General features: G+C 45.7%; 1 protein-coding gene across 1 annotated transcript in view; it reads left to right on the top strand.

The window, feature by feature from the left end:
* The window catches only part of calcr (calcitonin receptor), a 137,162-nt gene that overhangs the window by 46,619 nt on the left and 70,169 nt on the right, over positions 1-20,374 (top strand). Inside the window, exons 2-4 of the mRNA XM_079570544.1 lie at positions 5,719-5,770; positions 14,194-14,299; positions 14,725-14,832. Coding sequence (XP_079426670.1) covers positions 5,735-5,770; positions 14,194-14,299; positions 14,725-14,832 — 250 coding nt within the window. The 5' untranslated portion in view covers positions 5,719-5,734. The remainder of the gene's footprint in view (positions 1-5,718; positions 5,771-14,193; positions 14,300-14,724; positions 14,833-20,374) is intronic.

The following is a 20,374-nucleotide window of genomic DNA, read 5'->3' as shown; positions in this document are numbered from 1 at the left end:
TGCTTTTGCCATTCCACATTTCTTTGGTCTGTTTGCGCTGCATCCTCCTGGTCCACTCACTCTTCGTCTTCGCCCGTTGATTTTCCCCGACTTCCCGGTCGGTGTCCTTCCTTTCGAACACACAGCTCAGTGGCTGACTTGGATCACGTGTGACCCCTGGCCCGACTGAAATGACATTAGAGGAGACACGGTCGGACCACCTACATTAAAATATAGATTATAAAAATCAGGTTGGGGTACGTATGGGACAGCTCAGAGGCCCGGATCCAGACCGAGGTCCGCCGTTTAAGGACCTCTGATCTACACGATATTGTCAAAAATAGGAGCATGGTTATGAAGATTCCATTTGTTTCTTCATACGCTCGCTCTGTGGGTCATCAAACCTCTCATGTCTCTATGGACCTGGCTTTGTCATGTTGAAACAGGAAGCTGCCATTCCAAACTGTTTCCACAAAGTTGGGAGTATGGAATTGTCCAAAATCCATTGGTGCTGAAGCATACAGCATACATTCCTTTCACTGGAACCAAAGGACCAAGCTCAGCTCCTGAAAAAGAAACATAAATATAAAGATTAGACTTGGCACAGTGCAGTCAGACAGGCATCGTTCTTCAGGCACCCGCCAAGCCCCAACTCATCCATCAGGGTGTCTGATGGAGAGTGTGATCGGTCACACCAGAGGAAGCGTCTTCACTGCTCCAGAGTCTAATGGGGGTTGCTTCACGTCCAGATTCCCCATTGTGTGTGTGTTCGCTCTGCCTTTAAAAGGTTTCTGTTGTAGTTAATCCAAACAGGTCCACATCCTCCCTCTCTGCTCCAGTCCGCTGCTCCCTGACAAGTATAAGGATCAAGTCTATTTTCTGCTCTAACAGAGTCTGGCTGGATCAAGTTCCACAGCTCAGATCCAAGCAAACAGGAAAGAGAACACCAACAACATCCACATTTTCAGAGGAAACCATCAGCACTTACTTTATTTTATCAGAATGCATCATTATTTCACACAATAATCCCGATCATTCCCTTATTTTTTAAGGCAATGACCAATAATTATTTTTGTCACTTTAGGACCAAGAAAGGGCATTTACAGTATTGCTCTCATTCACGTAACTTTTCCCTACCCAGATTCCCTCTCACGTTTTTAGGTATTATTTAAAGCTGTCCTCTGCCCGTTGCATTCCCACGTTGCGTCACTAGATGTGCCGTCTTTGAAACAGCGAGCTAACTTTGTCCTGCATACGAGCGCCGCACCTCCCCTGGGCCTCACGATCGACCCCCAACGCACCATTACCACATCAAAACAAACACGTGCAACAGCTAGCGGCTAACACAGTCAGAGTTTAGCATTAGTGGTTAACACAGTCAGAGTTTAGCATTTGTGGTTAATACAGTCAGAGCTTAGCATTAGCGGCTAACACAGTCAGAGCTTAGCATTAGCGGCTAACACAGTCAGAGCTTAGCATTAGCGGCTAACACAGTCAGAGCTTAGCATTAGCGGCTAACACAGTCAGAGTTTAGCATTAGTGGTTAACACAGTCAGAGTTTAGCATTTGTGGTTAATACAGTCAGAGCTTAGCATTAGCGGCTAACACAGTCAGAGCTTAGCATTAGCGGCTAACACAGTCAGAGCTTAGCATTTGCGGCTAACACAGTCAGAGCTTAGCATTAGCGGCTAACACAGTCAGAGCTTAGCATTAGCGGCTAGCACAGTCAGAGTTTAGCATTAGTGAACACCAGGAAGCCTGGCGAATGTAGTGAGTGAGTGGTTGGTGGTGGTCGGAGGGGCCGATGGCGCAGACTGGTTGCCTCGCTTCCGTCAGTCTACTCCAGGGCAGCTGTGGCTACAACAGTAACTTACCACCACCAAATATGAAGTGAATGAATAATGTAAAGTAAAGTGTCTTTGAGTGTCCAGTAAAGCACTATACTGTATAAAAACACTGACCGACCTGTTCTGATGCAGCTGAAATCCTCAGAAAATGTCTGTTTAATTTTCCAACCTACATGGAGCTGTCAGGTCATTTCCCTGCTTATGGTTACATGCACCGGGAGGCTGCGAGGCGTTCAAAGGTTGTGGGAAAGAAAAGCTCTGCCCTGTAAACTTAGTTCTACTTTATCACCAGATTAATGAGATGTCCATTTCTCATCAAATCAATTATCTGAGGGCGTGGGTGAGGCCGACAAGAAACAAATGATCATTTGAACGCAAACAGTAAGAGTCAACACTTCTGCTTGAGATTAAATTACAGATGTAGGAGGGCAGTGGTCCAAGCATGGTCTTATAAATAAAAGTGTATCCAGCCTCCTGGAGGACAAAGGAGGCCATCCCACTGGAGAATACAGCTCACCATGATGGGTCAAGGCTCTGCAGCTGGTAATGAACCTCAGACAGGAATGATAAACCGTGTCAATCTCATGAAGACCTTGAGTAGAGGCGTGCATGTATCTTGAGGAAGTGGAATCGATGTGCGCTGCATGCCACAGTGTTGTATATTTGTTGGTTTAAGTCCTACGCACAAAGCTTTAATTACGCAAATGTTGCACTGGCGTCCTTCCACGTCAGACTGGTTAAATATTCATGCTGGCTCTGTCATGACGCTCAGTCGATGCACTTCAGCCCAATGTAAAAATAGTTTGTTTAGCAGCAGCTCTCACTGCAGACACTCTCTGCTCACAGAGCTCACAGGAGCTGTTCAAAATGCTAATACAAGTCCATTTAAATAAATGCTAAAGTGCCATCTGCAGCGCCCGAGAGGGAAGACTCTTTACCAACACAGATCCAGGCGCTCCAGTGAAGAATGAATGTTCCAGTGAAGAATGAATGTTCCAGTGAAGAATGAATGTTCCAGTGAAGAATGAATGTCTGCAGCTTTCTGAATGCCAAGGCAAGCAGGAGTCGTACGGACGCAAAGAAACCAGTGTAGTTAGCTGGTGACCTTTTGCTCAACTTACTCACTTTGTCTGATAGGCAGCGGGTTTCCCATCAACCTAAAATATGCACAACGGGGTAGACCTCCCTGCCCAGCGACACTGGTTGAAGGATGAGTCAAATGTAAAATGCAAAGGTCAAGCAGAATGACTGTGATTTAGGCACATACTTTAGTGCTGATAACTTTTTTAGAAGCATTCCCATAAACATTTACAAGTCTATACTAAACTAACTGGCTGCTGCAATGACTTTATTCATAACTGTTCATTATTAGTCCATTATTAGTCCATGACAACCATGTGCCTGTTATAAAGTGTTGTGCTGTGTTGATACATTGTCTCTTCAGCTCAAAGGACTACATTTACAATATACTCTCCGGTGGTCATTTACTCCAAATACTCCGGTTCCCCAGTATTCCTCAGTATTAAGGCTGTATTAAGGCTCCTCTGCTGGCTCGTTGGCTCTTTTTTGGAAGCCAAATTATTGGGATCTGTTTTTTTATAAGAGCCATTCAAAAGACTGTTTCATTAAAAAAAAAATGCTTATAAAAGCCAGAAAACCATGGTGTTTGAGATCTATCTCGCCCAAAAGTTTCGCATTTGATTCAAATGACTGTTGCTCTCTAAAAACTTGGTTCACAGGAAGATTTTAAAATTGTGGGCAGATGTTCCAAAGCTGAGACACATTGCGATAAAAAAAATCACGGGTCTAACATTCCCTGGTAAGATGGGAAGTCTCACAAAACAACGCGAGATCGAATGGGACTGGGGCTAAAATCAGCCTCCTGCCGCGTGGACCAGGCTTAAGTCAGCTGTTTGTTTTTTTAGTTTGCTCGGTTACATTTGCTCATAATTTCATAAAAAGGGACAGATGGTTCAAAGTGCTCTGGTCAAAGAGCCAGTTCAGGCCGACATCACTGTTCCCTGGCACAGCTCCACACGGGCAGGGCTCTGTCACAGAGTCTATTGCTATATCTTTTATTAATTCAAATATAGCACATGTCCCAACTCACACTTTGAAGCTCCTGTGTTTGTAGCAGAGCCAGTCCAAAACACAAGCATCAAAACAGAAAAACATATGAGCGTGTGCTGAATCTTTACTCTTTCATTTAGCACAGTCACAATGATTATGTTCCACCGTGTGTCACGATTCAGCCACGCCGTCATGTTAAAGTCTCTGCCTCACGCTGGAATTTAAAAGTGGGTCACGGAACAGTTTTCAGAGGGTCATGCCAGAACACTGTTGATAGACCTTTGTTAAAAAAAGATTTGATTTTGATGATACATTTACAAAAACTGGGACATATTATTTATTTTTTTTGTCCATGAAAGTTGAAGTTCAATTTGCCATCACGAAATAAGGGGAACGAGAGGACAGCAGGGGAAGAAACCGCCATTGTCAACCATAAAGGGCCTATCTCACCGGAGGAGAGTTGCGGAGATGTCTCGGACTGACTGCGCGCATACTCGTGGCCTATCTCACTGGCCTGGAGACTAGTTGGAGACTTTCCCATAAAGATAAGGCCAGTCTCCATGTAGCCTTGGTGAAAACGAACAGGTTCAATTTCAGCAGAGTGTCTGTCCGGTCTCCGACAGGTCTATGGAGTGTCAAACAGTTGTGGCAACGTTGCGAAGACTATTTGTTGTCCTCAGCCTGTGAGACTTTGCTGTGCCCCTGTGCAATGTCTCCGAGACCTGTCGCAGACTTGAAAAAGTCCCAGCTGAAATCAAGCCTGGAGATTCACCTTAGCTCCAGGGGATGATTCAGCGACATCTCCGTGACCAGCGGCAACTGGAGTCTCCAACTAGTCTCCAGGCCGGTGAGATAGGCCCTTATATTGATAGACCACTTTTATGTCTATGTGATAGGATCTAAAACCAGTGATGAGAGCAACGAGCCCGGTTCTTCTCATCCAAGTGCATTTCATTGCATTGTTGACTGTGTGTTTGCTGCTTTGTAGCAGCTGTTCTCTTAATCTGGTGTATTTGGCAGAAACCGTCCTCATTGTGCCTTTACCTGCACAAACTCGTGTGTGCTCTGAATCAGCCATAAATCTCTTAACAGTACGATCATCTTTTGTGAAATATTGAAGGTTTTCATGCCTAGTTCAAGAGATTCAACAATTTCACGCTTTTCATCAGCAGAGAGATCCTTTTTTCTTTCCCATATTGCTTGAAAATGGTGGTCTGTTTAATAATGTGGAACATCCTTTTTCAGTTGTTTTTCCCTTAACTGGGCTTAACCTGAAAACTAATCATCCCAGGTCTCTGAGATTAATGTCAGTGATTCAAAGAGCCCTGAGACACAACACCATCCATGAGTTTGACCTTTATGACACTGAAATACAATTTGCATAATACTTGTTAACACAGTGCATTTAGTTACTTAAAAATGACCACTTTCTTCAGTTATGAGTAATCTGTCGCGTTACTTTTTCCAGACCAGTGTTCAGATTAAAGTCGTTTAGTAAAAAGATACATTTGCTTTCTTGTTGTGTCTTAGGGAGTGAAGTAACGTAAGCGACGAGTCACATTTTCAGCGTGAGGACGTGGAACACAAATCAAACCCTCACCGTACAAATGTAAAGAACACTGGTGGAGGATAGAGAGGGAAAAACGTCACTGTTAATATGTGTTTCCATACAGTAACAGCTGGTCTCACATGTGTTCCGGTGGGGGGGGGGGGTTAACTGATGACTGAGAGTGTGACTGGGTGAGCGGCTCCTTGGACGGTCGATAGTCTTTTTTCTTTGATTAACATTGGAGTGTATCTGACTGTGCTCCTGTCTGTGCAGGTTCCGTGGAGGAGACATGTGGCGGCCCCCCCACACTCTCCGCCTGCTCCTGGTGAGTCCTCTCCTCCCGCCCTCGTGCACGCTCACCAGTGAACACACATGAATGACTGACCTCCAGTCCACACTCCGTAATGCGCTCATGCCTAAGAGTAAAGTCTTTGAACGGTTCTTTACATGTCTCTGTGGGCCCGACGGCACATCTGCTCTCTCTGCATCTCTTTCTCTCTCTGCCTCTCACTTTCTCTCTCTGCCTCTCTTTCTCTCTCTGCATCTCTTTCTCTCTCTGCATCTCTTTCTCTCTCTGCATCTCTTTCTCTCTCTGCCTCTCACTTTCTCCCTCTGCATCTCTTTCTCTCTCTGCATCTCTTTCTCTCTCTGCCTCTCACTTTCTCCCTCTGCATCTCTTTCTCTCTCTGCCTCTCTTTCTCTCTCTGCCTCTCTTTCTCTCTCTGCCTCTCTTTCTCTCTCTGCCTCTCTTTCTCTCTTTTTCTCTCTGCCTCTCTTTCTCTCTCTGCCTCTCACTTTCTCCCTCTGCATCTCTTTCTCTCTCTGCCTCTCTTTCTCTCTCTGCCTCTCTTTCTCTCTCTGCCTCTCACTTTCTCTCTTTGCCTCTCACTTTCTCCCTCTGTTTCTCCCTCTGTCTCTCTTTCTCTCTCTGCCTCTCCCCTTCTCCCTCTTCCTCTCTTTCTGCTTCTTCTTCTATTTCTCTCTCTGTCTCTCCCCTTCTCTCTTTGCCTCTCCCTTTCTCCCTCTGTTTCTCCCTCTGTCTCTCTTTCTCTCTCTGCCTCTCACTTTCTCTCTTTGCCTCTCCCTTTCTCCCTCTGTTTCTCCCTCTGTCTCTCTTTCTCTCTCTGCCTTCCCCCCTTCTCCCTCTGTCTCTCTCTGCCTTCCCCCCTTCTCCCTCTGTCTCTCTCTGCCTCTCTTTCATTTTCTCTCTCCCTCTGCCTGTCTTTCTCCCTCTTCCTCTTATTCTCTCTCTGCCTCTCCTCTTCTCCCTCTGCCTCCCTTTCTGTTTCTGCCTCTCTCTTTCTCCATCTCTATCGATATTGTTTCTCACTCTTCCATGTCTCTCTGTTCCGTTATGTTCTCTGTATCTCCTGGTGTGCCTCTCCTCCTCCCTCCCTGTCTGTCCTTCTCCCTCCCTGCCTCTCCTCCCTGTCTCCTTTTCCTTATCTCTCCCCCCCCCCCCCCCCCCCCCGTGTGCTTCTCGTGCACTGCTGGATGCTCCCGTTTGCTCGTGCAGACGGTCGAGCGGCTCTGTGCTCTCGCTCTGTATATAATGGAGGACACAGTTACATGGCGCCGGAGGCTGATGCCTGCTTTTCCTCGTACTTCTCCGGCTCATGACTGTTTGAGGTTGAGAAAGGTTAATGTGTGTGTGGGGGGGGGGGGGGTAGCGTTTCACTCAGTTATGGACCGACATAACATAAGTACTGCACACACAGAGAAGGGTATGCACTTGGATGCCCCCCCTCCACAGCAGCTGCATTTGAGCACTTTTGATCAGCCTCAGGAGTGAGCGGCTGCATCGTGTGTCAACAACCGGGACTGATTTCAAATGGAAGAAAAAAAAAAATGATTTGGAAGTTATTTAAACATTGAGGGCCCGATCTTCTGCCTGGTGTAGAGCTGGCAGAGCTGCGGGGGGTCAGGCTAAACGGGGGTGTCTCAAACTGAGCAAGAGGCATCAGATTTGGGGCAATGTAGCTACATATAAAAATCTGAATATTGTGAGTTCTTTATGTGAATGCAACACAATAGTAAGTCATATGGCCAAGGATATGTAGTGTAGAAACGTCCAGTGATTTAATGTTGACATAATGTTGATCTGTAACATCTCATTTGCAACAAAAGCTTTATTGATCTCACATTGAGGAAAATAAGAAAGATAAGTTGTGCAGGTTCAGTGTATTCCTAATAAAATGCCAACACAAAACACCACAGGCTGAAGACGCTTTTCAATTCTTCGTAAACTCTTTGAATACTGGCACACTCCTGGACAACTGCAGACGAACATGAGCACGTGGGTCCATCATCAGGGCAGGGCTGAGCAGTATGTGGTCGGACAGCCCCCCCCCCCCGTAGCCGCTCGGGCCGTGTATCCCGTCCGCGTGGCCCCTGAGGCTCCGCTCTCATGTCGGCAGATTACGAGGACGTGCTAAGCTTCTCCGGCGCTGCGCCTGGCGGGCGCTCGATTATCCGCCCACATAAATATAATACGTGCATCTCGGCGTCAGGCTTTGATCGGGCTCACTTCTAAGATGGCTGACATGTTTTCTATCAGCCTCTTAGTATTCTTAAGGCGAGCGACGGCAGGGGGAAAGGAAAACATGCACTCAATGCTACATCCATCTGAAACATTACATTACTACAGATTGATGACACAGTATCCACAAGAAACATGTACTGCAAGTGATCTCCAAGTATTGTCTCATGACTAGAGCTGGGGACTGTTAAACAATACCAGTATGGTATCGGGAAAAAAAGTTTAGGTACTACAGGTATTGTACAATTAAAATATCGAAAGCATGTACTGAAAAAGTATATCTTTAGAGAGTTTTGATGCTGTTGGTCCAGAGACAGCAGTAAAGGAAATGACTCTGTTGTTTCAGCTCAAATGAATTATACAAATTTAAAAGAAAATGGGTCCAATGTTGAGTTTCTAAATCCAGACATGGCCTAACCTTGTGTGGGATGTGGGATCTTCGAGGTACAGACCAGGCGCATTACGTGGGCTGTGCGTGGGCTGGACAGACTCCCATGGTGGTGATGTTATGGATGTGAAGATCTAAAGTGTGGAGGGCAAGGGAGAGGGATGAGGGCGTGAACACGTGCCTTTGCTTGGATCGGCCGAGCGCAGACCCTCACCACAGCGGGACCGGAGAGTAGGGCTGGGCACCTACTTGGTACCAACCGAAAAGCTCCAGTAGGGGGCGGTATCGAAAACCTTTTTTTTTTTTTTTAGGTGCTAAGTTTCTGTACTTTTTCTCTCCAAACGTCAATAAATGATCCACAGTGAGTCTAAAAAATCCTGACCTCATGAGCAGCTTCAGTGCAAATGCAGAGGTTTTCATAAAGCGAAGCAAAGCTGTGACTTACTAACACTTTAGTCATTATCAGAGATGGCAGAGCCGCGGTCTGAGCCAGGACTAAACCAGGACTGAATAAGAAACTAAAGCTCTTAAACAAAGAGAAAAGCAGTGACCACAAGAAACAGCTCGGCTTTACCTTTAGCAAAAGCCCCGCAGAGCCTGAAGTTTCTGCTGTTGTTCCTAAACTCCAGCTGCACCGGAGCATTTGGGATCAGAGATTGTTTTTGGATAAATTGAGCGGGAACAGATTTGGTAAATGATTAGTGACAGAGTGAGTGTGTTTAGAAAAGTGTATCTGAAGTAAAACGGTGCCTGATGAGGATCTGTCTCTGCAGCTCTGGAGGTAATAATGTCCTTTCTCTCTTTTTAGCGTCACCTGTAACTTCAAGAAATGAAGTTACAGGTGACGTTCTTTCTGTTTTACTTTCTCCTGAACAGTACTTTTTATACACATTTTTTCAGTTCAATTAAAAAAAACATAGGTATTGAGAAAAGTACTGTTAAGGCTCTGGTACCGAAAAGCAGACATAGTTAAAGTAGTGGTATCGAAAAACACAAACGGTACCCAGCCCTACCTGTGGTGTATTCTCTCACAGACAGTGTTTAACTCACGGTGGGATGAGTAAAGTTTGTGGCTTGACCTGAGAGAGCTGATAAAAGCCTACAGTGCTAAAGGAAGAACCTGAGGCAGAAGAACCTGCTCAGTCGTGGTTCTCCTCCTGTCCTGGCGTCTTTTATGGAACACATTAACATGATTGTTCTGCTTTCTGGTTCTCCATGACAAATATCTTAGTATCTACGTAGGTGCGCAAAAATGTATCCTTCAGGTATTGGAATCAAAAACCAAGTACCGGTATAGAAGAAAAGGTAATGGTACCCAGCCCCACTCATGAACAGAGCTGGGGGTAAGTATGTCACAGTACTTCAATCTAGGACTAGTCACTTGTTCAACATCTTATTTGGGCTCCATTAATGTAGTGAGTAAACTGGAACAGCAGCACAAAGCTCCAACTGAAAACACAAGTGACTTGTTCACCTTCCACAAAGAGTTCAAGGCTCCTGGCTGTGCTCAGAGAACAGGAGAGCGATGCGGAGGCAGAGGCTGAGCCCAATTACTCTAATGGAGCCGCTGTAATGACTGTATGTGATCCAAACACTGATGCTCTCAACAGCTCTGTCAGGCTCTGATACAGAACCATGTCAGGCTTTAGCAAGCGGCTCTATCGGCCCAATGTCAGTCCTAATCCCTTGTTTAGGTCATCAAGTGCTCCGGTGTAGGTGGTTCAGGTCATGGTGTATCCACACTCACTGTACAGCAGAGGAGCTTTTACAAAATCATATGGTGAAACAAATAACAAGATTACAACTTCTTCTTCTTACAGCAACAGAATCCGACCTGCTAGAAGGTCATAGGCGAGAATCAAAATGTCCCACGACAGCACAGATGACGCTTGAGAAACTTTGTCTCCATTGTTATTATTTTTTTTTACTTTGAAAATCTGTGTCTTTACGCTGTCCATAATCAGTGCTCCTGCTTTGAAGAAACTAAACAGTCCTCGGGCTCCGAACTTTTCAAGTCACGATCCCCAAAACGACCATGTTTTTGGTTTATTCTGGTTTATTCTGGTAGGGACAGTGTACGATCCAGCACAGCAACAGTAAAAACATAGTTAATCAGTCCCTCCTGGATTTTCTTTGTGGTTGTTGCTAAAAATGCCTGATTTCGCGGGCCCTTTTTCCAAAGTTGCAATGAAAAGTTGCACTTTTTTTTTTTCAGCTTAAAGGGACTAGATGGAAGTTGGTCATTTTATGCTCACTACTGCCACCTCAGGTCTTACGTGTAACTGCAGTTTCTATATTAAGTTAAATAGTTGTATCAGTTATAAAACAGAACCATGGCGATAGAGGCTTTATCTAAAATGCACAGCGTGTGAATTTTAGATAAAGCCTCTATCGCCAAATAAAGATCCAGGAGCAGAGAAGCGAAACAGTAGAGGGGAGAATCATAAATATAACAAGTAAATGTATTTAACTGATCAGAAACACACTTTAGTTAACCCCTTAACTCCCACCTGAACCGAGCACATCTTCTCCAGTTTGGCTTTACCCCAGTCCAAAAGCTTCTGGAAAAAAAGCTGTGAAAATAGCAACAAAACTGAGACGAAAACAATGACGGAAATGTGACAAAAAAGTGAGAAAACATTGACAAAAAAGTGACGAAAAATTGATGAAAAAGTGGCAAAAATGTCAGAAGAAAATTGTCAAAAAATGGACGAAAAAATGACAAAAATGTGACAAAAATGTGACAAAAAAATGACAAAAATGTGATAAAAAATTCACAAATATGTAGCAGAAAATGACAAAGATTTGATAAAAAATGGACAAAAAAATGACAAAAAAAAGTGACAAAATGTGACAAAAAAATTACAAAAATGTGATACATATTTGACAAAAAAAGTACAAAAAATTTACAAAAAATGACAAAAAAATGTGACAAAAATGTGATAAAAATTGACCAAAAAATCACCAAAAATGACAAAAAAATGACAAAAAAGTTACAAAAATGAGTTGAATACCCAACAAAAAAATGATGGAAAAAAGATCTGCTGACGTGAGGAAAAAGATCCTCTCGGTTCAGGCGGGAGTTAAGAGGTTAATGAATAGTTGCAGGAAAGTTGCAGGCTTTTGGAAACGTTGGAAACACCGTGAAATCCTGGAGGGAATGGTTAATAATAGGTTATAGTTAATACCAAAAAATAAATAAAACAGGTCTAGTCTGGTCTTGTCATTTGAATTTACATTGTTTATTGTTATTTGACCTAAAATCACAAATCTATGTGGCCGACCGAGGGCCTGTTTCCAGCACAAACTCTTTTGTACACTTGCTTTTCTTCCTTTGCCGTGAGCCCTGCTGCGACACTTCAGGGTGAAAGGTACATGTGGTTATATGATTTATACCTGGTATTAAGTGCTTAGATGTCAATGGCACTGGTTTCTGCGCTGAGAGGGAACTCATGTTGTGCCATCCATTAAATACTGCAGTAAAAATATCATATGTCAATCAGTGAAGAAGTGTGATGGGGCAGGGCCTCCTGACACCTTAAGGCAGCCCTGCAGGTGGGAGCACTTACTTTTTCCTGTGTGTGGCTAATGCTACAATGCCTTAAATATCGGCGGCTCTGCATGCTCTAAAAGGTCTCATCATGTTGTCTCCTCTCTGTTTGATATGACGATCATGCGTGTGCTCACTGCTGTGCGCTCAGCGGAGAGTATGAGTGTGCTTACGTACAGTAGACTGGAGATACTAAAGACATGAGCGCTCAGGGTCCAGCCCCGGGGCAGTTACAGCTGGACCTCTGCTTTTATACATGTCTCACAGTCACAGCCCAGGCTCATCTACAGATAAATCATCCCTTAGAGCTTTTTAAAACGTTACAATCACACGTCTGAGCATTTCTGAGCGATCTTTAGATCATCTGCAGCAATTATTTAAAGTGCCCTGAGGCGATTGCTCTTACAATGAACCTCCAATTATCCCCAAGCCCCCCCCCCCCCCCCCCCCCCCTGCACGGCTCTTTGTAACCAGGAGGCAGTGTCTTACCTAATAGCACCACTGTACCGTGCTCCAGGCACCGTGGACAAGGAGCGGAAGCTTGGTGAAAAAAGAGCAAAGAATATGATTTTTTGTATTCATTGTGGGGCGACAGTGGCACAGGATGTAGATGCAGCTCTGGTCTGTTTGCTCATGCTTTACTTAAAGGGGCTGGATTCAAGTTGACCATTTTATACTCACGACTGCCACCTCAGGCCATATGTGTAACTGCACCTTCTATATTAAGCTCGTGCATGACGGCACTTCGGGCCGAAGTGACATCTCTTTGAGGGACAGAGCAGGATTTTAGAGGCAGTTGTGGTGAACATTGTTGAAGCATGTAGGGGGAGGAAAACATTTAATTTTAACATTTTTAAACTCTGTATAGTCCCTTTAAGCTCATAGAGAGAGAGATGTACGATCCGCCACCTTGGGTAGTGACAAAGCAAAAAAAGATCTCTCGCTGATCGTCTGTCTGACTGACAATCAGTCACCAGCACCAAACAGGCAGGAGCGCACAGAGCCGAGTGTTAATTTGCTGAAGCTCGCTCGACGGGAGTTAATTGTACAGAGAGAGACTGTAGGAATAATCACATTATAACAGCAGCAGCATTAGTTCCTCACCGCGCTGAGGAAAGAAGCTGCAGGTTTCAATAACAGCATTTATCAAGAGATCAAGAACTCTACGGACATAACAGCAATGGAATCTACTCTTCTGGGGCTTGACAGTACTTAAAGAACAGGATATAAATGTGTATAATAAATAATAAAAGAGTATTGCTTAATAGAGACTGTGTAAACAAGGCTGATTCAAACAGAATATGGAGCCTCACTAAGTTTAATATGTTTAATTAAAATTTGCACAGACAAGAGCACACATACAAATGTTATTCTGTAAAATGGCAAAGTGTCACGTTCTCTCGCCTCTGGTCCCTGACCCACAGTTCCGCTGATTGACAACTAACTGAACCCTGCACCTGATGCTTATTTCTCTCTTACCACTGAGAATTATCCTCACAGCAATCCGTTCTAGTAGACGTGCACATTCAGAGAACTCGAGTTATTGAAAGTAACTGCGCCCATGAGAGCCGTGTGGATTCAGCTCCCCTTTGAGGCAAATCCAACAGCTTTGCTCGCCTCTATTCGGCAAACTACTGTCCTAGGATGAGTGTCCTACAACAGGAAGAGAGTTGAGCGTGTGGTGAGGCCAGCACTGCCCGGGACACAGCCGAGCAGGAGAGGAGAGATGCGAGCGGAGAAGCCCTCACGCCTTGGGGGTGACGGGGGAAGCCGGAAGGTCTCTCTGCACATGCACTTCAGCAGACTGCTCCGTTTTGGTGTTATCTGTGGAAAAGTAGGCGGAGAGTGAGTGAGCGCTGTCAGAGCCCAACAACAAGGGATCAACAAGCGACACATCACATTTTGAGATACGGGGACCTTGCAGAGCAGTGTTTGAAATAGCCATTCACCAGCCCATGTTAGCCTGCTCTGCGAACAGCTGGAAGGGCAGCGTAGCGGCCGCCTCATGTGGACTGGTGGTAGCCTGGTGGTCGTATGTATGACGTCATTTACTTCAATGTTTGGAGTGACATCATATGTACGGCTGCTAGACTGCCACACAACCCGTCGCCCCAGAGAGCAGAGTGAATCTGGCACGTCGGTCCAGAAAATCTACTAAAGCGAGGCCTTGTTTGTCAAACAGCACACACTCACACTCTCACACACACACAGTCCGCTGAGAGCGAGGGTGTCCGCTTGTGCTTGACCCGCATGTCCGTCTGCTGTCTACAGTGCGTGCTGGTAGCTTCCAGAGGAGCACGGTGCAGCGATGTGAACTCTGACCAGGACAAATGTCTCCAACAGTCTGGCGAAAGGAACTTCACACAGGATTCTCCTGGTGAGCTGCATGTGTATGTGTTTGTGTGTGCGTATGTGTGTCACTATGGGCCACAGTGGACAAAGAGACACAATGAACATCTAATCCCAAATGAACTGCCGCAATTAGTGAACAACAAAGGCTGCTTTTGTCGACGAGCTGCGGAGCATTGGAGGGCCTTATTATGAGCCAGACCTTTTAACCCTGCAGCTCAGAGCTTTACAAACATCTTTGGAAATGCATGTGATTCTTTTGTCAGCTCAGTGCCAAACATGAGTTTCATTGCGCTCACAAACGTCCATGTTTGTGATTGGGGAGGGATGATGGCACCTAGCTTACCACCACCGAGTGTGGAGTGAATGTAAAATGGTCTTGCTTTGTGAGAGAGCTGTACAAATGCCTTTGATAGTAATGGTGCAGATTAATGCTGCTGACTCTCTCCTCAGAGCTGTTCTGTCCACACGCCTGGGACGGGCTCCTGTGCTGGCCCCGGACTCCTGCAGGGACCTTTGTGACCCTGGAGTGTCCAGAACGACCTCATCTGGATTCCCTGGGTAAGACTTCTGAGAGCAAACGGGTCTGAGAGAAGGAGGCTCCACGGGTTCAGTTCACTGTTCACTTCATTCAGTGGATCAAAACCTGAGGATGATGACACCCTGGTGAAACACTACGAATCATTGGATTAATATACAAATGGGCAATGTTCAATCAAGGTGCAAATATCATGGTACCCTCAGTACTCTCAAAGAGCAACACAGGGTCAGTAGCCCCTGTCCAGTCACAAGAAGCCGATAGTCCCTCGGCTCTTATTCACATTGAAAAACAGTGCTGTATATGGCTCAGTGACCTGCCATCACACTCAGTCAACTGCCTATACTGTGCATTACAAAAAATATTAAGTTGAAATGAGCCCACTAACAGCTCTTCTCTCTGAAAAGCTCTGCCTATAAGCCTAGTTCCTGGTACTCTCCTGCCTAAAGGCCTAGTCCCTGGTACTCTCCTGCCTAAAGGCCTAGTCCCTGGTACTCTCCTGCCTAAAGGCCTAGTCCCTGGTACTCTCCTGCCTAAAGGCCTAGTCCCCGGTACTCTCCTGCCGAAAAGCCTAGTCCCCGGTACTCTCCTGCCTATAAGCCTAGTCCCTGGTACTCTCCTGCCTAAAAGCCTAGTCCCTGGTACTCTCCTGCCTAAAAGCCTAGTCCCTGGTACTCTCCTGCCTATAAGCCTAGTCCCTGGTACTCTCCTGCCTATAAGCCTAGTCCCTGGTACTCTCCTGCCTATAAGCCTAGTCCCTGGTACTCTCCTGCCTAAAGGCCTAGTCCCTGGTACTCTCCTGCCTAAAAGCCTAGTCCCTGGTACTCTCCTGCCTATAAGCCTAGTCCCTGGTACTCTCCTGCCTATAAGCCTAGTCCCCGGTACTCTCCTGACTAAAGGCCTAGTCCCCAGTACTCTCCTGCCTAAAGGCCTAGGTCCTGGTACTCTCCTGCCTAAAGGCCGTGTCCCCGGTACTCTCCTGCCTAAAGGCCTAGTCCCTGGTACTCTCCTGCCTATAAGACTAGTCCCTGGTACTCTCCTGCCTATAAGCCTAGTCCCTGGTACTCTCCTGCCTAAAAGCCTAGTCCCTGGTACTCTCCTGCCTAAAAGCCTAGTCCCTGGTACTCTCCTGCCTAAAAGCCTAGTCCCTGGTACTCTCCTGCCTAAAAGCCTAGTCCCTGGTACTCTCCTGCCTAAAAGCCTAGTCCCCGGTACTCTCCTGCCTAAAAGCCTAGTCCCCGGTACTCTCCTGCCTAAAGGCCTAGTCCCCAGTACTCTCCTGCCTAAAAGCCTAGTCCCCGGTACTCTCCTGCTGAAAAGCCTAGTCCCCAGTACTCTCCTGCCTAAAAGCCTAGTCCCTGGTACTCTCCTGCCTATAAGCCTAGTCCCTGGTACTCTCCTGCCTAAAAGCCTAGTCCCTGGTACTCTCCTGCCTAAAAGCCTAGTCCGTGGTACTCTCCTGCCTATAAGCCTAGTCCCTGGTACTCTCCTGCCTAAAAGCCTAGTCCCCGGTACTCTCCTGCCTAAAAGCCTAGTCCCCGGTACTCTCCTGCCTAAAAGCCTAGTCCCCGGTACTCTCCTGCTGAAAAGCCTAGTCCCCAGTACTCTCCTGCCTAAAAGCCTAGTCCCTGGTACTCTCCTGCCTATAAGCCTAGTCCCTGGTACTCTCCTGCTGAAAAGCCTAGTCCCCAGTACTCTCCTGCCTAAAAGCCTAGTCCCTGGTACTCTCCTGCCTATAAGCCTAGTCCCTGGTACTCTCCTGCCTAAAAGCCTAGTCCCCGGTACTCTCCTGCTGAAAAGCCTAGTCCCCAGTACTCTCCTGCCTAAAGGCCTAGTCCCTGGTACTCTCCTTCCTAAAAGCCTAGTCCCTGGTACTCTCCTGCCTATAAGCCTAGTCCCTGGTACTCTCCTGCCTAAAAGCCTAGTCCCTGGTACTCTCCTGCCTAAAGGCCGTGTCCCCGGTACTCTCCTGCCTAAAGGCCTAGTCCCTGGTACTCTCCTGCCTAAAGGCCTAGTCCCCGGTACTCTCCTGCCTATAAGCCTAGTCCCTGGTACTCTCCTGCCTAAAAGCCTAGTCCCCGGTACTCTCCTTCCTAAAAGCCTAGTCCCTGGTACTCTCCTGCCTAAAAGCCTAGTCCCCGGTACCCTCCTTCCTAAAAGCCTAGTCCCTGGTACTCTCCTGCCTAAAAGCCTAGTCCCCGGTACTCTCCTTCCTAAAAGCCTAGTCCCCGGTACTCTCCTGCCTCCTAGTCCATTATGTTTACTATTTACCCTACCGTGCACTGCATATCATGTCCTAATATTCTCTTATTAAAAATGCCAAATATACTCTGAAGGCCGAAGGTGGGAACTCCTCAGGGCTCCCCACTGAGTCCCTTTTTGTGTTGCTGTTTGACAGGCTGACAGACGAGCTCCGACAGGACTCTCCGTGGACTCGCAGATGACTATGCACTCTTTATCGAGCGCAGGGACTTTGACTAACGCATAATTTGACTTCCTGAATTGATTCAAAGCACTTCCTGCGGCTTCTCCCGCCTGAATCTCGGTCACCACGGTGCAAAAATAAGCAAGCGCGCTGTAATTGACAAGTATCATAAAGCGCTTCATTGCACCCATTGAAATAACGACAGACTTCAGAGCAGTGCACGGTTCACTGGGGTTCTCCTCTCCCTGCTGGGCCCACTTCCTGTCAGCGGCTCACGCAGGGACCGTCACACAAGCTGACAGCGCGCACAAATACTACAGATACACCAGTGTGGCGGGGTAGCAGGAGACATCATGCAAAACGGAACTTTTCCCCGGTGTTCCCTACCTGCAGTGTAGCGTCTTGTTTCATTCACGCAGTTTGACCCAGTTCTCACTCTGCCATTGCCGTTTTAACAGTTTCAGGTGGAAAACATGAGCTCGTGGCCCACTGGAAATGGTTCCGCGAGCCACCAGTTGAGAATCACTGTTTTACATTATGACCGAGTGGGATGTTCTGCCGGGACAGTTTAACCTCTTATCCCTCACCTGAACTGAGCACATTTTTTCTCCAGTTTGTGTGACAAAAAATGAAATGAAAAAGCAACATAAACGCCACAAAAGAGCAACCGAAGAGAAAAGTGGCACAGATGTGATGAAAATGTGACGACAAAAGCTACAAAAAAAACCCAAAAAAGAGCAACAGAAAAGAGGCAAAAAGTGTCAAAAAGCGATGAAAAATTGATGAAGCAATCAAATGGCAACCACGCAAGGAAAAGGATAGCAGTTTAGATGAGTTTTGTAGGTCTTAGCTTTCAAATGAGGCGTTACACTGGTCTATAGGCTGTAACCCCGCCAGTTCAGCTTTACCCACATCTATAAGGTTACAGCCTATAGACCTGAACTGGAGAAAATGCACTTGGTTATGGTGGGGGTTAAAATACTGACACTATTTCTCTCATTTTCAGAGTACTTTAACAGGTATTTGATCTCTTGTTTGCATAACAATATGTGCCTACGTTGCCGACCACTGGTTTACATGGACACTGTCTCAAATTGCACAATGGATAATAACAATGTTGAGGGTTTTAAAGGAAGGATTTAAAAACCCAAATATGCAGAACATGTCCACATTGAAAGTACTATGTTATCCATTGTCACCAACAATAAAATGAAATTAGGTTACACATTATTTGACACTACATTACACATACATATTGCCAAACTAAATTCAGTACAATGTAATCTGCTCTGTTACGATCTGTAATAACTTGCACCTATGTAGTAGATACACGATGGAATAATGCGTATTAGTTTGGGACTTATGACACATGTCATGGCAAGAAGATCCTGGGCTCTGTTCCCACCTGGACGGGGCCTTTCTCTGGCGTTTACATGTTCCCCCGTGTCTGCGTAGGGTACTCCGGTTTCCCCTACCACTCAAAAACACGTACAATAGGTTAAATCCAATCAATATTGTACTGCTCAAGTTTTCAAGTTTGATTTGCACAGCAGTTTTCCCATACATTCTTTCTTATTACCTAAATGACAGGAGCGAGGCCTCGTGTCTCTCTTTTTATTTTTGGATTCACTGTTGCATTTAGAATAATAATCCTACTCTTTTCGGGCATTGTTGTGATTTCTGTTCTTCTGGTGCTTGAAAACAGCTCAAAAAAAGAAATAAAAGGACTTACCGGTCCTGGTTTAGGCTTGGGAGAAGCAGCTGCACCAGATAAAGTCCTCATGTGTGAACTGCCTGTAGTTTAAAGTCCACAGACGATCAGGACGCACATCCGAAAAGTGCAGGCAAATAATATGAAAATAGATCCAAGTCTTGCCGTAAGTGTTTCCATGTCCAGGTAAAAGTTTATTCCCTATTTCCTATTATTTACCCAAAAGTCACTTGAAACACATATGTCCCTAAGTGAACCAGTCTCAAGTGAACTGAGCTGGTCATGTTGGAACCTCCCTAATAAACTGTGTTGGTGCCCCTTGCCCACAGTGTGTTATGAAGGTGTAAGCAGCAGCGGCACAAATGCCCTTGCAGAGTCTGTTCTCTTTACTGTTTGGTGCAACCTGAAACACTGAGATAATGAGATTGTTTCAGCCTCAGTCTGCCGGGGAACGGAAGACTTCAGGGTCATTCAGGTGCTGGAAAACAGCACTTTGTTTGTGGGCATGTTTTTACCATTATAAATAAGAGAACTTTTGCTCGGTTTGCAAATGACCAAAACCTTGGGGGTCATTTACTAAACGTTTTAACAAAACAAAAAGCAACTGCGGTTGATATTTGCGTTTTTAAAAGGCCTCAGCGCAGACTTAGCTCATGGGGCCTCATGAATATGCAAACCAAGGCAATTTTGGCACATTTTGCTAAATTTGAGGTGGGGAAAAAGTAATTACGTCGACCATGTGAAGTAAAACTGTGCAAAAAAAGATTATGTTGGAGAAGCTGGTTTACTAATGTTTGCATCTGGCTCATTTACAAAGATATAATGATAATTGGGTTGTTTTAATGGTGTGCGGGGTTTTAAAGAAAGTACATGTTACCATCTTATCTACATGTTATCTCTTGCAGAGTTTTTTACCTGGTTAAAAAAAGGTTAAATAAACCATGTTTCCCTTCGCTCTATATTGAACTGCAGTTCACCAGATCTGTCTCATGTCCTTTTAAAGTCCTTACTCCTTACGAAACCCGCGGGGTTTGTGCTCAACGGTGACGGCATTATTGATGATGGCTACACGAGGCACTGCTGGATTGATATTCTCTGCTTTCGAGGCGTCCATGATAAAAACCTCATAGTCGTCGAACAAACATCCAGAAGCTGAGCTGTTTCCTGCTAGTTTTACACCGGGCTCACATTAAATCCGGTTATGGTCCGGTACGGGTTCGGGTCCGGTTCCCGAGGCAGTCTGGTGGCAACAGAAATAATCTGAGAGAAGTCTATTTATGTTGAGGCTGGAGCACTTCGGATCAAGCTGGCGGAGAAACACGAACCAAACAGGAAGTCAGGGCTTGTGAGGAAAGAAGATCCGGTGTATTTCAAAATAAAATCTCTGGTTTATCACCTGTACACACCTGGTCACAGTGTCAGTCACTGT

This window comes from Gobius niger (genome assembly GCF_951799975.1).
Source record: "Gobius niger genome assembly, chromosome: 14".
Classification (NCBI taxonomy): Eukaryota; Metazoa; Chordata; class Actinopteri; order Gobiiformes; family Gobiidae; genus Gobius; species Gobius niger.
Note: the sequence above shows the minus strand (reverse complement) of the source record. Positions and strands in the feature narration are given on the sequence as shown.